The sequence below is a fragment of the Crocodylus siamensis genome, chromosome 8 (assembly GCF_052110815.1).
Source record: "Crocodylus siamensis isolate JL-2025a chromosome 8, ASM5211081v1, whole genome shotgun sequence".
NCBI classification, from domain to species: Eukaryota; Metazoa; Chordata; order Crocodylia; family Crocodylidae; genus Crocodylus; species Crocodylus siamensis.
The window spans coordinates 38658994-38673417 of NC_143402.1; the positions used below are offsets into that span (position 1 = coordinate 38658994).

General features: G+C 51.6%; 2 protein-coding genes across 2 annotated transcripts in view; both read right to left on the reverse strand.

The window, feature by feature from the left end:
• The window catches only part of SYTL4 (synaptotagmin like 4), a 29162-nt gene extending 19201 nt beyond the window's left edge, over positions 1-9961 (reverse strand). The window contains exon 1 of the mRNA XM_090061279.1: positions 9824-9961. The gene's annotated coding sequence lies outside the window, so the exon portion shown is untranslated. The remainder of the gene's footprint in view (positions 1-9823) is intronic.
• Positions 267-14405, reverse strand: TYW2 (tRNA wybutosine-synthesizing protein 2). Its single transcript, XM_090061298.1, has 7 exons — positions 14180-14405; positions 12889-13057; positions 12187-12385; positions 11952-12102; positions 11717-11826; positions 9824-9981; positions 267-8454 (listed from the first exon to the last, which is right to left on the reverse strand). The coding sequence occupies exons 1-7, from the start codon at positions 14239-14241 to the stop codon at positions 7981-7983; spliced, it is 1323 nt and encodes a 440-aa protein (XP_089917424.1). The 5' UTR covers positions 14242-14405; the 3' UTR covers positions 267-7980.
• Positions 14406-14424: the final 19 nt, after the last annotated feature.

Consider the following 14424-nt stretch of genomic DNA (forward strand, 5'->3'; position numbering starts at 1 on the left):
TTTAACTAACACAGTTTAAAAACAAAAGGATGGGGGGAGAGGATCAAAACACTGAGTAGCATTTAAATCATTATTTGTGGTCTCAATTGTTTTTTGAAGAAGTTAGAGGACAACAGATCTCTCCATTAAAGGGCAACTGTAAATGCTGGGTTAATAAAGAAAAAACAATCTGGCTTCTAACACTTCAGAGCGGGTCCTATATGCCTTAGGTGCATTTGTGTTACTTGCACATAGAATGAGGGCCAATACCAGACAGAACTCATGTGTTTGTTATTTATGTTCACTACTTCAATTTATTCTTTCTTTTATATCATCATACACTTGCTATGTTGTTTTAATTTTGCATAGGCTTGTGGACTGGATAATCTTATTGTGCATTTTTTAGCAAGAATTATATATTGTATAAGTGGCTCCATTATTGTATGAAATTGTTACTGTACTGTTTTGGTGAAAGACATAAATCTACTACTACTACATGGAGCAGCACAAGTAGAAAAGAGGAAAGATGAATCCTCACGGGATCAGTACCAGGGATGTAGCAGTGAAACCAAAAGCATGATAGCGAGACAAGGCCCCATCAAGGGTCTATGTGCAACCTAACTTTTAGAGTACAAAGGAAAGGCTCTGTACAAATCTGTAACTGATTTGCTGTGCCTGAAGTGACTGTACCACCAGCCCTATCAGTTAGCTTGTGTATTTGCTTAATAAGATCTAATTTGCCTACTGACTGACTCCAGCCTTTACTTTCTCCATGGAGAGCAGATTTTTGGCAGCACAATAAGCTCACTCTCAAGAGGCTGCATTATACCCTTAACATTGGTTTGTCAAACACTCTATCAAATTCTTTAAGAATGTCTTTGCCTTCAGTTCTGTAAACAAGCTAGATGCCCCTTTGACTATCTGCATTTGTGGGTTGTTGTTTCATTCAGATACACAAGGGGCTGCTCTATTTTGAACTCAGGAGTAGAACTGGTGTGACCTTACACAGACTTACCAGAGTGGCTTTTCCACACAGCTCCATCATAAGTCCATTCTAGGAAACAAGCTAAGGTTTCGGTTTTAACAGTCTGTGGTTACTGGTCTTTCTATGCCTGCTTGTTGTAATAAGCTCCTACAGATTGTGGTCCTCTGGGTTATAGGGTCATGGTGAACATTCTCACCAGATACAATCAGTTTCTTTTCATATACGAGGGAGGAATAGGAGTCTCATGGCAAAAATGTTCCGACTGACAGGCCCAGATGACCAGCACGTGGGAATGCAGCAGGCTGAGGCTCCATCCCCTTCTGCCAAAGCAGATCTGCATCTGTGACCAACTTTTCCTGAACAGACAGGAAGTCTGCTGAGTGTCCCCTTCCCCTTTGCCTGAACTGATAATATTCTCCATACATGCTCTTTTCTAGACTTCTAGGAGTTTTCTGGAGCCCCTCACCCCAGATTTGCAGTTGCCTTATACTCTGACTTGCAGGTGGTTTTACACTGGAAAAAGGGCCTGAAGTACACAAGTGATTTCTGAATTTTGAAACCCTCCATAACTGGGGCTGCTTGGATCCTGGCTATGAGTTCAGCCACAAGAGATCAAGCATGACATTCAGATCCAGGCCCCAGATCTAATTCCAGCCTGCCCTGCCCTAACTCTGAGGGTGGCCAGACCCAAGGTTTTGGCTCAGATCACTTTGCCCTTTGCCCTGCTTTCCCAAGGGTGATTTGCTGTAGGACTTGTGGTTTATTTGCATGACTAGTACTGCAGCAGAGCTAGAGAAGGCAACTCCTCCCAGACAGTGCACACAGCTCACTGCAGAAAAGCTAATCTGGGTGGGGTCAGACTGGCCTGCAGAGCTCACAGGCTCCAGAGAGGAACAACAGGAAAGCTCAGAAAAACCTCTTCTTGGCTGAACCCTTCAGCAACTCCTACATCCTGATCTGTGTAAACCCTGACAAAGAGGAAGGGGAAACTCAGCAGAACACCCCTGCTGAGAGGGGCCAGAGGTGGCTGCAGGGCACTGCTCTGGGGTTCAGTGACACACCGTTGTGCACAGAACAAACGCAAGGCTGAGCAAAATGAGTCACTCTGGTCTGTACTGGTTTTATCTATATCTCAGGGGACAGCCCTCCCAGTACACATAAAACCACCTTGGCTGGGAGTGCTCAGCCTCTGCTGTTTTCCTACAGGTCACAAAGATAAGATAAAGGCAACAGGAAGCACATAAAGGTATTTGTGTATGGAAGGAGTCATAGCTAAAGGCACTTCCAGGGGCTCCTTCTCACACACTTCCCTCTTTCCCCCAACCAGACCTCACGGCCAGAAGGATTTCCTGGAATAAGTGAATTGCTAGGCTGGAATTTGCTCAAGAGCGACACACGGAAGTTACACAGGGCTTTGGGGGATGCTGGTGAGGAGAAAGAAACAGTAGACAGTTGCAAGCTAAGAATTTGGCACATCCAGGCCAGTAGCAGCCGAGAGATATTAGCCAGGCCCAAATTTGCATAAACAGCTGGCTCTGGGGTACAGCCCTGGTCTGCAAAACAAGTCAATCCACAGAGGGATGGGGACACGCCAAAGCCAGGATGCACTCACTTGTTATTTGTACTGCAACTGGCTCTAGTCTGTGCCTTCAGCCCCGTACTCCCTCAGAAACAACACTGGAGATGGAGAGCAGCTGTACTCTTTTGAAAAGAATAGCTTTGTACAAGCTGTTGAGCTTGGCGGTGATGTGGGTGTGATGTCAGGGTGACCTCCATCAGTGTAGCAGTGCTGGGGTCATGTGCACACAGGAGAGGAAATGCCTAAGCACCCTCACTATGCTAATGCTCAGGCAGCAGGAGCTCACAGAGAATCAGGCAATTCTCCACAGGCCTGACCTGCCGGACTGCACTAATTTGGCTCATGTGCATGTAATGCTGAAAGTACCTGAAACAGCTTGTGCCCTTGTATACACTTAAGCAACTTCCACTGTCCAGCTGGGGTTACTTGTTGATTGCTTACTATGGGAGTCTCATTTTAGTGAATGCACTGCTTATCAGCAACTTGCCCAAAAGCATTCCTGGATGGCCTAAATCTGCTTGAAATGAATGTCTGCCAGCTGGAGTCCACACCAGCAATACAGTGCAGCTTTGGATTGCCATTCAGAATGCAAGGACTACTTCAGGCTTCACAAGCAAGGTCAGCTCCCAGACTACTGCACCTGGCAGCACAGTTTGGGGAGGTGGTAAGCAGCCAACAGTAGCCAAAGAACAGGTTAGAGAATCTATTTCTAAGCACCTGAAAGACAGAGTAGTTATTAGGAACAGTCAGCATGGCTTCACCAAGGGCAAGTCATGCCTGACCAACCTGATTGCCTTCTATGATGAGATAACTGGCTCTGTGGATGCGGGGAGACCAGTGGATGTGATATACCTTGCCTTTACCAAGGCTTTTGATATGGTCTCCCACAACATTCTTACATGCAAGCTAAGGAAGTATAGACTGGATGAATGGATTGTAAGGTGGACAGAAAACTGGCTGGATCATTAGGCTCAGACAGTAGCAGTCAATGACTCCGTATCTAGTTGGCAGCTGGTATCAAGTGCCCCAGGGGTCAGTTCTCGGCCAGTTTTGTTTAATATTTTCACCAGTGACCTGGAAGATGGTATGGAGTGCACCCTCAACAGGTTTGTAGATGACATCAAGCTGGAGGGAATAGTAGATATGCTGGAGGGTAGAGCTAAGATTCAGAGAGACATTAACAACTTGAAGGACTGGACCAAAAGACATTTCATGAAGTTCAGTAAGGATAAGTGCAAAGTCCTGCACTTGGGAAGGAACAAGCCTATGCACTGGTACAGGCTGGGGACCAACTGGCTAAGCAGCAAATCTGCAGAAAAGTACCTCAGGGTTAGAGTGGACAGTAAGCTGAATATGAGCCAACAGTGTACCCTTGCTGTAAAGACGACTAATGACATACTGGACTGCATTAGTAGGAGAGTTGCCAGCACATTGAGGGAAGTGATTATTCCCCCTGTTCAGCACTGCTAAGTCCACATCTGGAGAACTGTGTCCACTTTTGGGCCTCCTACTACAGAAAGGATGTGGACAAATTAGAGAGGGTCCAGTGGAGGGCAATGACAATGGTTAGGGAGCTGGGGCACATGACTTCTGAGGAGAGGCTGAAGGAACTGGGCTTATTTAGTCTGGAGAAGAGAAGACTGAGGAAGGATTTAATAGCCTTCAACTACCTAACGGGGGGTTCTAAAGAGGATAAAGCTGGACTGTTCTCAGTGATGGCAAATAACAGAACAAGGAGCAATGGTCTCAAGTTGCAGCAAGTTTAGTTTAGATATCAGGAAAAACTCTTTCACAAGCCCTGACATAGTGGGGATCACAGAAACGTGGTGGGACTCATCGCATGACTGGACGGTGAGTGTCAAGGGCTATAGGCTATACAGGAGGGACAGGATAGGAAGGAAAGGTGGAGGAGTAGCACTCTACATCAAGGAGGAATATACTTCCTCGTCAATTAGCAAGAGGGTAGAGGGGGGGCACTCTGAGGTGCTCTGGTTTAGAGTAAAAGGCAGTCCAGGGGATAGAGACTTAACGGTGGGAGTCTACTATAGACCTCCCAACCAGGGAGAAGAGCTCGATCAGGAATTCTTAGGTCAGCTCACAGAGGCAGTGAGGGCTAAGGATGTGGTCATCATGGGGGACCTGAACTTCCCAGACATCTGCTGGGAGGAGCAGTCAGCCAAGTCTGACCGCTCACGTCGGTTCTTAGCCAGAGTGCAGGACCTCCATCTAACCCAGGAGGTGCACAGCCCCACCAGGGGAGACGCCTTGTTGGACCTGGTGCTGGCCACGGGTGACGACCTGGTGAGGGGGCTGCGGGTGATGGGCCACCTGGGAGACAGTGATCATCGCTTGCTGGAATTCACCATCCAGCGTAAGGTGGCAAAGGGCTGCAGCAAGGCAACAGCCCTAGACTTTAGGAGGGCTGACTTCAACAAGCTAAGGAGGATCGTTGGGGAAGCGCTGAGGACCCAGAGGGGAAGGGAGCCAGATGTCCAAGGTGAGTGGTTGCTCCTTAAGGAGACGATCCTCCATGCCCAAAGGGAGGTAATCCCAACAAGGGTCAAAGGGAGCAGGAGGGCACATAAACCCCCATGGCTCACTAGGAGCATCCGGGAATGTCTCCTTGCTAAAAGGGAGGCATACACCCAATGGAGGGATGGGGTCATCACCAAGAAGGACTATGTTACAGTCGCCCGAGGATGTAGGGGGGCAGTCAGGAGGGCCAAGGCAGAGATGGAGATAGGACTAGCTTCCCGGATTAAGGACAATAAGAAGTCCTTCTTCAAATACATAGGGGGTAAAAAGAGGGTCCTGGGTAATGTGGGGCCCCTGCAGGACACGATGGGCAACTTAGTCGTCATGCCAGATGACAAAGCTAACATATTTAACGATTTCTCTGTCTTCCTAAATAGGGACCAATTCAGCCACCTCCCTGCTGGGCCCCCCTCGGGCCCCGGGAGAGACACGCCTGGGCCAGGGGTTAGCGAGGAGTTAGTTAGGGTACTTCTGGAGAGGCTGGACGTGTTCAAGTCCACTGGTCCGGACGATCTTCACCCTAGGGTTCTACAGGAACTGGCCGAGGTCATTGCGGGACCCCTGGCGCGGCTGTGAGCACTCGTGGTGCTCTGGTGAGGTGCCGGAGGACTGGAAGAGGGCCAACGTGGTCCCTATCTTCAAAAAGGGAAAAAAGGAGGACCCGGGAAATTACAGGCCAGTTAGTCTTACCTCAATCCCGGGTAAGCTCTTTGAAGAAATTATCCTGGCACACATCCAGGAGGGCCTTGCGGGGGAATGCATGCCAACCTGGTGGCCTTTTACGATCAGGTCACCAAATCATTAGACGCAGGGGTTGCTGTGGATGTAGTCTTTCTGGACTTCCGGGAGGCTTTCGACACTGTCTCTCACCCTGTCCTCATCAAAAAGCTGGGAGACTGTGGTGTCGATGCCCAAACAGTCAAATGGGTCGCTAACTGGTTGGAGGGCCGCACCCAGAGGGTGGTAGTGGATGGGTTCTTCTCGACCTGGAAGGACGTGGGCAGTGGGATTCCGCAGGGCTCGGTCCTCGGGCCCGCACTGTTCAACATCTTCATCAGTGACTTGGATGAGGGGGTAGAAAGCACCCTGTTCAAGTTTGCTGATGACACTAAGATGTGGGGGGATGTGGGTGCACTAGAAGGGTGCAATAGGCTACAAGCTGACCTTGACAGGTTGCAACGGTGGGCGGATGAGAATAGGATGGGGTTTAACACTGATAAGTGCAAGGTGTTGCACATGGGGAGGAAGAACCGGCACCACACTTACAGGTTGGGGAACTCCCCTCTTGCCAGCACGGAGACAGAAAAGGATCTTGGAGTCGTCATTGACTCCACGATGAACATGGGCCGGCAGTGTGGGGAGGCAGTCAAGAAGGCTAACCGTACCCTGTCATGCATCCACAGATGCATCTCGAGCAGGTCCAGGGAGGTGATCCTCCCCCTCTATGCGGCACTGGTCAGGCCGCAGCTGGAGTACTGCGTCCAGTTCTGGGCGCCACACTTCAAGAGGGACGTGGACGATATGGAAAGAGTCCAGAGGAGGGCCACTCGTATGATCAGGGGTCAGCAGGGCAGGCCTTATGAGGAGAGGCTACGGGACCTGAACCTGTTTAGCCTCCACAAGAGAAGGTTAAGGGGGGACCTTGTGGCCTGCTACAAACTGGTCAGGGGGGATCAGCAGGTATTGGGGGAGTCCCTGTTCCCCCATGGGCTGCCAGGAGTGACCAGGAATAACGGTCACAAGCTGGCGGCGGGTAGGTTTAGATTAGATATTAGGAGGCGCTACTTCACAGTCAGGGCGGCTAGGGCCTGGAACCGGCTTCCAGGGGAAGTGGTGCAGGCTCCTAGCCTGGGGATTTTTAAAAGGAAGTTAGATGAGCACCTAGGTGCTCTTTCCTGCCAAGGCAGGGGGTCAGACTAGATGATCTACCTAGGTCCCTTCCGACTCTAGCTACTATGAAACTATGAAGGTAGTAAAACACTGGAACAGGTTACCCAGAGAGGTTGTGGAATCTCCATCCGTGGAGATTTGTAAGACCCAGCTAGACAAAGCTTTGGCTGGAATGATCTAGCTGGGGATTGTCCCACTTTGAGCAGGGGGTTGAACTAGATGACCTCCTGAGGTCCCTTCCAACCCTAATTTTCTATGATTCTATGACTAAGCAACACTGGCTTGGCTTCTTCAGTAAAACCAATATCTCCACCTTGGTGCCTGGGATTTTGCTGTCCTGCCAGCCACAAATAAGCAGCAAGCAAAGGAAAAGGAGAAAGAGAAGTAAGGTAGGGTACTACTTGTGATCTCACCATTTCACTAATCCAGCTAGTGGCTTTATAATAAAGAGCAGGTGATGTGCCTGCTCATCTCAGGTGCAGTGGAACAAGGTTCTTCCATTCCTGCCCTCCTGCCTGTCCTTCTCTTCTGTGGACATACCAATCTACACAACAGTACTCTTCCCTGAGCCATGTGCCTCTCTAACGGGGTTCCTAGGAGTACAAGACTCAGTAGGGAACAGGAAGCAGTTCGCAAGCATCACAGAGCTGATTCTCATGACTACTGTCTCTCCCCCTGGGTCAGTGATTGATCTGAGCAGCCAAAGTAATAACTGAATCAGGAAATCATGTTTATGTTATTAAACTGTGTAACTGCTCAAATCTACATTAACTCACTGATCCAAAACTCAGTGCACCCTTAGGACTCTGCTTTAATGCTTCCTGCTGAGACTGCCTTTCACAGGGCTCTTGGGATTGTGGGTCAACATCACAGCAACTGCCAGCTCAGGGCTGGAACAAGAGACAAACAAGCTCTCTCACAGCAGAGCTGGGAAAGTTCTCCATTGTTCTGACCCCAGTCTATATTGGCTCCACCTTAGCAGCATTCTGCAACTAGGCTGAGCCTTGTTCCTTCAGTGAGGCTCTGCCTGCAAGGGACGACACTCCAGGTCCAGGACCAGGTGGTACACATGGGGCGCATAGGATTTCACTGGCTCGATGTGCAGGATGTTTGTCCTCCATGGTTCCCCATGTAACTTCTCAAGCAGAGCCCTGATCTGAGCTCCCGTGGCCTCTGCCCACCTATGCCATTCAACCTTGATCCCAGTGAACTGAATCTCCTGCACAGAATCCAACACATCATCAGTCTCTGGGCTCCTGTGGTTCCTCTGGGCCCCGCTGTCCTCCTGTCCATTGCAGAGTGGCTGTTCCTCCAACAGGCCACAGGGCAGCTGAAGAGCCTTTGCAGGGAAAGACTCCACATTCTGGTGGATGTGGAGAATCCCTCCCATGTCCTTCCGCAGAACCTGGCAGGCGATGGGCCAGCCCTGCTTTGAGCTGGGAATCAGTCCCAGATTCACCCGGTCAGCCACATCCCGCAGCTCCAACTGTAAAAAGGGGCAGTGAGAAGGATGCCACAGAGCAAACATTACACAGAGCCCCATGTGGGGAGACGAAACACTGCACAAGGCACCACAGGGTAGGGTCTGCTAGTTAGGGATGCAGCAGAACAGGAGCTCCTGTTTGTGTGTCAGAAGAGGAGCTGGCAAGTGATCAGTTAGGGATATCACAAAAAGTCCAAAAAGCCCTATCACACTTGTGCATGTGCCCACAAGTGCCCTCCCCAATACACCCAAGAATCAACAAGGCGTGGGCGGGGGGGCAGTCACACACTTTATGGCATCTGCCAGCCAAGCTCACTGCTCTTACCAGGAACATCTGGCATCCCCCATTCCTCCCACCAGCTCTCTGGGAGTCCCCTCCTTTCCCTCTACTTCAGAGACTCCCTGCAACCTCCTACCCTGTCTTTGATTCATCCCCCACATCGCTGTCCTCTATTCCCCCCTCACTGTGTGTCCACCACCCCTTTTCTGTGTCCCTTGTGCCCCATTCTTATTCCTTTCCCTTTCTGCTGGGACAGAAGTCACCCAGGGCAGTACTGGAAAGATAGGCAGAGTGAGGCGGGACACTATTATGGTGCAGTGGTATAATAGCTTCTATTAGCTAGTTCTTTGGCCTAGGAACAATTTCAAGTTTGGTGAAGCTGAAGGTCTGTTAATCAATTGCCTGGGACTTGGAGCTCCCCAGAGTCCCATTATTCACCAAAACTAGTAGGGTTCTGCCTATCGAAGCCCAGAGCAGTCCTGATGTTTCTGAAGTGTTCACATGCTCTGGGCAAAGCAATCAGGGTACATCCTGACACGAACTAGGAAATGCCATCACCCCTTGCAGCAGGGCCTGTCTCTGTCAAGGCTTGCTTTACTCTGCCCAACGCAAACAGCTTAGGTAAAACAATAACTACGGAAGATGTTGGGTGGATCCACAAGGTGGGTGTGACAGAGGTGCGACTAAGAGCAGTGGAATGCAAAGTACCTGCTGGTTAACCAGACTGAAGTCCTAATGGGAGCTCCACCTACCAGGCTGCAGAAAAGTGTCTCAGGAGAAGGGCGTGGTCCCCCAGCACTTGGGACAGTTACAGACAGAGGTCAGTGCTCTGGAAAAAGTACCACAAGCCCCAAAGGATGGGGGTGATCTGCTCCTTTTTCTGCAGCTGGTCAAAGACAACACACCATGTCCCTGTTCTCTCTCCTGACTGCAAACACTGCAAACCCTGTCACATGAGAAAGGTGGAGTGCGCGGGGCAACTTCCCAAAGGAGAGCTCACAGTTGCATTCACTCTCCTCCCTAACGGGCCACAGCTCCTCACCTTTGAGGCCCTGCTGTGGCCCTTTGGTTGCAGGACTGCTGTCTGCTCACCTGCCTGTTATCCCCTGGGTGAATCCAGCACCGATCCCGCACACCATTCAACTCCAGGTTCCTCCTCAAAGCCTCCACAGCATGTGGGTTCCACTCACAGGCATGGACAAAGGCCACACCAGCGTGAACCAGGAAAGGCAGTGTGAAATAGCCGATCCCTGTGGGCAGAGGAGGGAGAAACAGCAGATAGCATAGTGACAAAACAGCACTGGACCTGGAGCAAATTTCTCATCAGGCCCAATAACTAGACTCCAGGGCATCCAGCTAGTAGGGACTTGTTAATGCTCTTAAATCTGTGGTTGTTCCAAACTTGATCAAAACTGGTTTCAAAATTTTCTATGAAATGGTAAATCTTGATTTGAAAACATCTTGGTTCCACTCCAGGGCAGAACTACCTTCAAGCAAGCAAGGAGCAACTGTACTGGCATACCCAATCCTCTACTACAGTCAGGGTTGATATGTTTGCCAGGTATAGCATAAATTAGCTCTTTACTCTCCCCAAATGCCACACATCCTCTCCCACTGCCTGACCTGTTGCTCTGCTTTCCGCTTCTTGTCCTGTGCTCCCTGCCTGATCTCTTGCTCTACCTTCTGATCCCAGTCCTATTTGTTGCTGTATCCCCACTCCCTCCCCAATCTTGTGTGCGTCACACAGGGCATTTGTACATATGTTTATGCCGCACCATCAAACGATTTTAAAAGTGCCCAGCGCTGTGGCACATTTAGTTGTATAAGTGGCAAAATGCGTGTCAGCACTGAGAAAATGGCGGCAGCATGCTTTTGAACTAAAACACATCGAAGGCCATTTTCTTCATGCTGACACGCATTTTGCTGTTTATACATCTCCACGTCATACAATGCAGTGTGCATCAGCTTCACTCGGGCATGTCTGAGCATGAAAACGTGTGTATAAATGCCCAAAGAAACTGCCGGTGCCACCTGTGGCGTGCATGTCACAGATTGGCCATGCCTACAGTTTGCTCAATGCAACTAGTTCACCTGCCACCTAGTGGTGAGACACTGTAGTAGTGCCTACCTCAGGCAACTCGCTTGGGCAAACTGGTTGTCTGCTCCTTACTCTGGAGTAAATTTACTCAGGAGTTAAATCTTCAGGGTCAGTAACTCCATGGTAATAGTGTTGTCTGTGCCTGGGACCAGGCCAATTTAGGGGGGGGCAGGCCAATATAGAACATCCAAAAAAATGGGGATGACGAGGGGGGATTCTCAACAGAGCACAGGACACAGTAAGCTGGGGCAGAGAAGTCAGTCAGGGAACAGCAGTGACCCAGCAGCAGAGACCCAATGAACAATATCCCTGCCCCAACCCCCTCCCACCCTGGGGCATCGTGGCAGCCAGAGGAAAGCATCTTGCTACAGCTCCAGAGGCAGGAGTTCAAGCCTCACTCTAGATAAGTGAGGCCATCAAGGGCCACCACCAGCTAAATCATCTGTCAGTGGCTTCCCAGTCATTTGGGCTGGGGAGTCAAAGGATGGTAGTTGTTATCTCCTTACATGCTACTGGCCACAGAAAGTAACATGTCTTAACAATGCCAGCCCAATGGACTGCTGGGCTTGGGCACAGTTTTTACCTTTCTTTAAGCTGTAGCTGTATCAACCTCCCTATCACTTAGCTCTGAGCTTCCTGCTCACTCCTCCTTACCCTGCTCCCCTCCAGTCCTGCTCTAGGATGCTTTTGTCCTTCACTCGTGCCACAAGAAGAGCCTCTCCCTCAAGGAAATACCTTTTGAGGCTCCTGAAGAGAAACAGTCAGACTCTGCTGCTCATGTGCTCTGCTCTCAGAGGCAAACTTATCTGGACAAAGGTCAGAGTTCTACTCCCAGGGCCCCAAGAAAGTTGGAAGAGGGCCACCGCATGACCTCTCAGGTCAGCTACCTGCATAGAGATCAACCAGCACTTCTCCAGGACACTGCAGCGAAGCTACCCGAAGTTTCTCGGTGATGTTTCCAGAAGAGAACATACATCTGGTCACATCAAAGGTGTATCTGGGAAAACACCACAGGCCCAGTGAGAGCACCAAGCATGAGTTAACCAGCAAGCCCTTCCCTGGGCTGCTTGGCTTAACAGCTCCTTCCTGCTCACTCCCCACTTGTCCCATCCTTATTCCTACCTGATCCCATTGTCCATGTGCTCCACCCAGCCATCATGCCCTAGCAGAAGGCTAACAATTGGGGTTCGCACCCCATCTGGGGATACTCGCTCTTGCTTGGCTAGTCGTCGTGCCCTCAGAGAAGAAGCAACTGTCTCCCAGAGCTCTGGTCCTGAAAGACATGCCCAGGCAGATGGGTTGGAGGGGGGGGGGCAGATAATGGCTGTCAGGAAACAGAGCAGCAGGTTCCTCTTACCCAGTTCCTCCCACAGGGCAGCCTTGAAGCAGTCCTTGCTCAGCATGACCAGGTCACCGTGTCGCTGCCAGGAGTGAGGGAGGTCATGCTCCAGCTCCTCTGACCACCTGCCCCCAAAGCATGCTACTAAGTGCTGCAGCTCAGCACACAGCTTCTTGGCAGGTGACTGGACTTGAGAAGCCTTGGAGGGGATGGGCTTCTGGGAAAGAAACATGGAGGACTCAGATGCGAAGCCAGGCTCACGTCCTCCCTGAGCTCAGGGCTGGGTCATCTGTGTACCTCCTCTCTCCATGGCTGTTGTGCTGGGTCATTTTCTATTATTTCCTGCTGGCCAGTTCGTGGGAGAGACATATTGACTGTACAGGAACTAAAGCAGACCCCCCAAAGGCCACACCCAGGAGTTCCCTGTCAACACCAGATAACGCAGGCAGTCCCAGGGTACATCAGTCACTAGCTTAGTCTACTGAGGACTGAAGGGGTCAGGACCCCACCAAGTCCCACATTATACACCTGGCCAGGGCAGGAGGCAGGCTCTGGCAGGCCTCAAAGCACAAAGACTAGTCACTCTGTGGCCGAGAAACACAGGACACCTTGGTGCCTCTGCATTGCTGTTCTGCAAAGATCAAAAAAGTAGCCACTAGCTGGGACAGGCATGGTAAACCCCATTCCTGCCTGCCCCAAGATAGCTAGGACCATTCTGACCTTGATCCAGGCCAGTATGCATGTTGTTCCAGGGGCCATACTCCCCCTCAAGTCCTGAAGGTGCTGCTTGGTGAACTTCCCCTCCAGCACAGGCAGTGCCACGGTACCATCTGGCAGCTTCTGCACCCGGTGACTGACATCTAGGATCCTCTCCCCCTCCAAATACTCCCTGCAAGGCCGAGAAGGCATTCAGACACCATTCACCTTGTATACCAACGGTTTTCAAACTTTTTAAGCAGAGCCCTGCTTTGAGTTACAATCTTGTTCATGCACCCCGCTTTCTCCCTTACTCACTGCCGCCACAGCTAGATGAGAGCTAAGAAGAGGGGGGCGAATACAGTCTGCCCACTGTGGGCTTGGTGCTCCCTGCCCTACTGCCTTCCCTCCTGAGCCCTGCGCTGGCTGTGCACCCTCTGCCTGCCTGGCAGCATCAGGGGGTACAACTCCACGCTGCTGCCACCCCTGCCATTGCTGGACAGGCAAGGGCACCTCCCCATGGTGGCAAAGCCAGTGTGGGATCCACAGGAGCAAGGCAGAAAGCCCCGAGCTCATATCCATTCCTGCCCCATGCAAAATCAGGGGCACGTGCCCCCACAGCTCCATCCCACCCCAGCCCCATGAATCGCTCTAGCTGGGCACAGTTCCTCCAGACCTGCCTTTTGCTGATCTTTGCAGATCATGGCACACCCCTCACAGCCCTTCACACCCAAGGGGGTGGGGTGCACCCCAGTTTGGAAACTGCTGCTCTAGGCTCTCTACCAGCCTAGGCCTGAGGAAAGGCTGATGCACCATTCATGCTGCTCAGCCCAAGTTCAACGAGCCCCTTGTTTCTTGGGCTGTGTGGTCAGGAAACTGACTCTATTGCCCACTCTGCCAGAGGCTCACTGCGTGGCTGTGGATATGTTGGTACACTCCGCTGTGCCTCAGTTTCCCCCTCAATGTATTGGAAATAGTGATAACGTGCCCACTGGTGTGACATGGGGACAATGCTGGCATTCCCCAGGCAGGAGCTGGGCCAGCATCTCTGGTTCTCATTGCTGCCACTATTTGGTACCCAGCCTCCAGTGCGCAGGCAGGTGGTGCCCAGCGAACTAGGCCGAAGCCCACTAGTGCCCGGGCCCTGACGAAGGCGAGAAGCACCGTAAGCCCAGGCAGCCCGAACCGGTTGGGACGGTTCTGCTCCGAGCAGGGACAGGTGTATCACTCGCAGTCCCCCCGGCCCCACGCTGTGTTGCCCCGTGTGCGCAGCGCTAGGGCCGGCTCGCTGCCCGCCGCGCCGGGCCCTCCCCACCTGCACCGTTGGGCGCAGCGCGCCTCGGTCACAAGCGCGGGGGCCGGGGCGGCAGCGGCCATTTCACCGACGCAGCGCGACGTGGAGAGGCGCGTCAGCGTTTCCTAGCACAGCCGATTCCTACGTGCCCGCGCGGTCTCTCTGCCACCATCTATGCTGCGGGCAGGGGGGCGACACCGAGCGCCCGAGGCGCTCTGCTGGAAGCTTCATGCGGGGCCGGAACGGAAGTACTTGCCCTTGTTCCC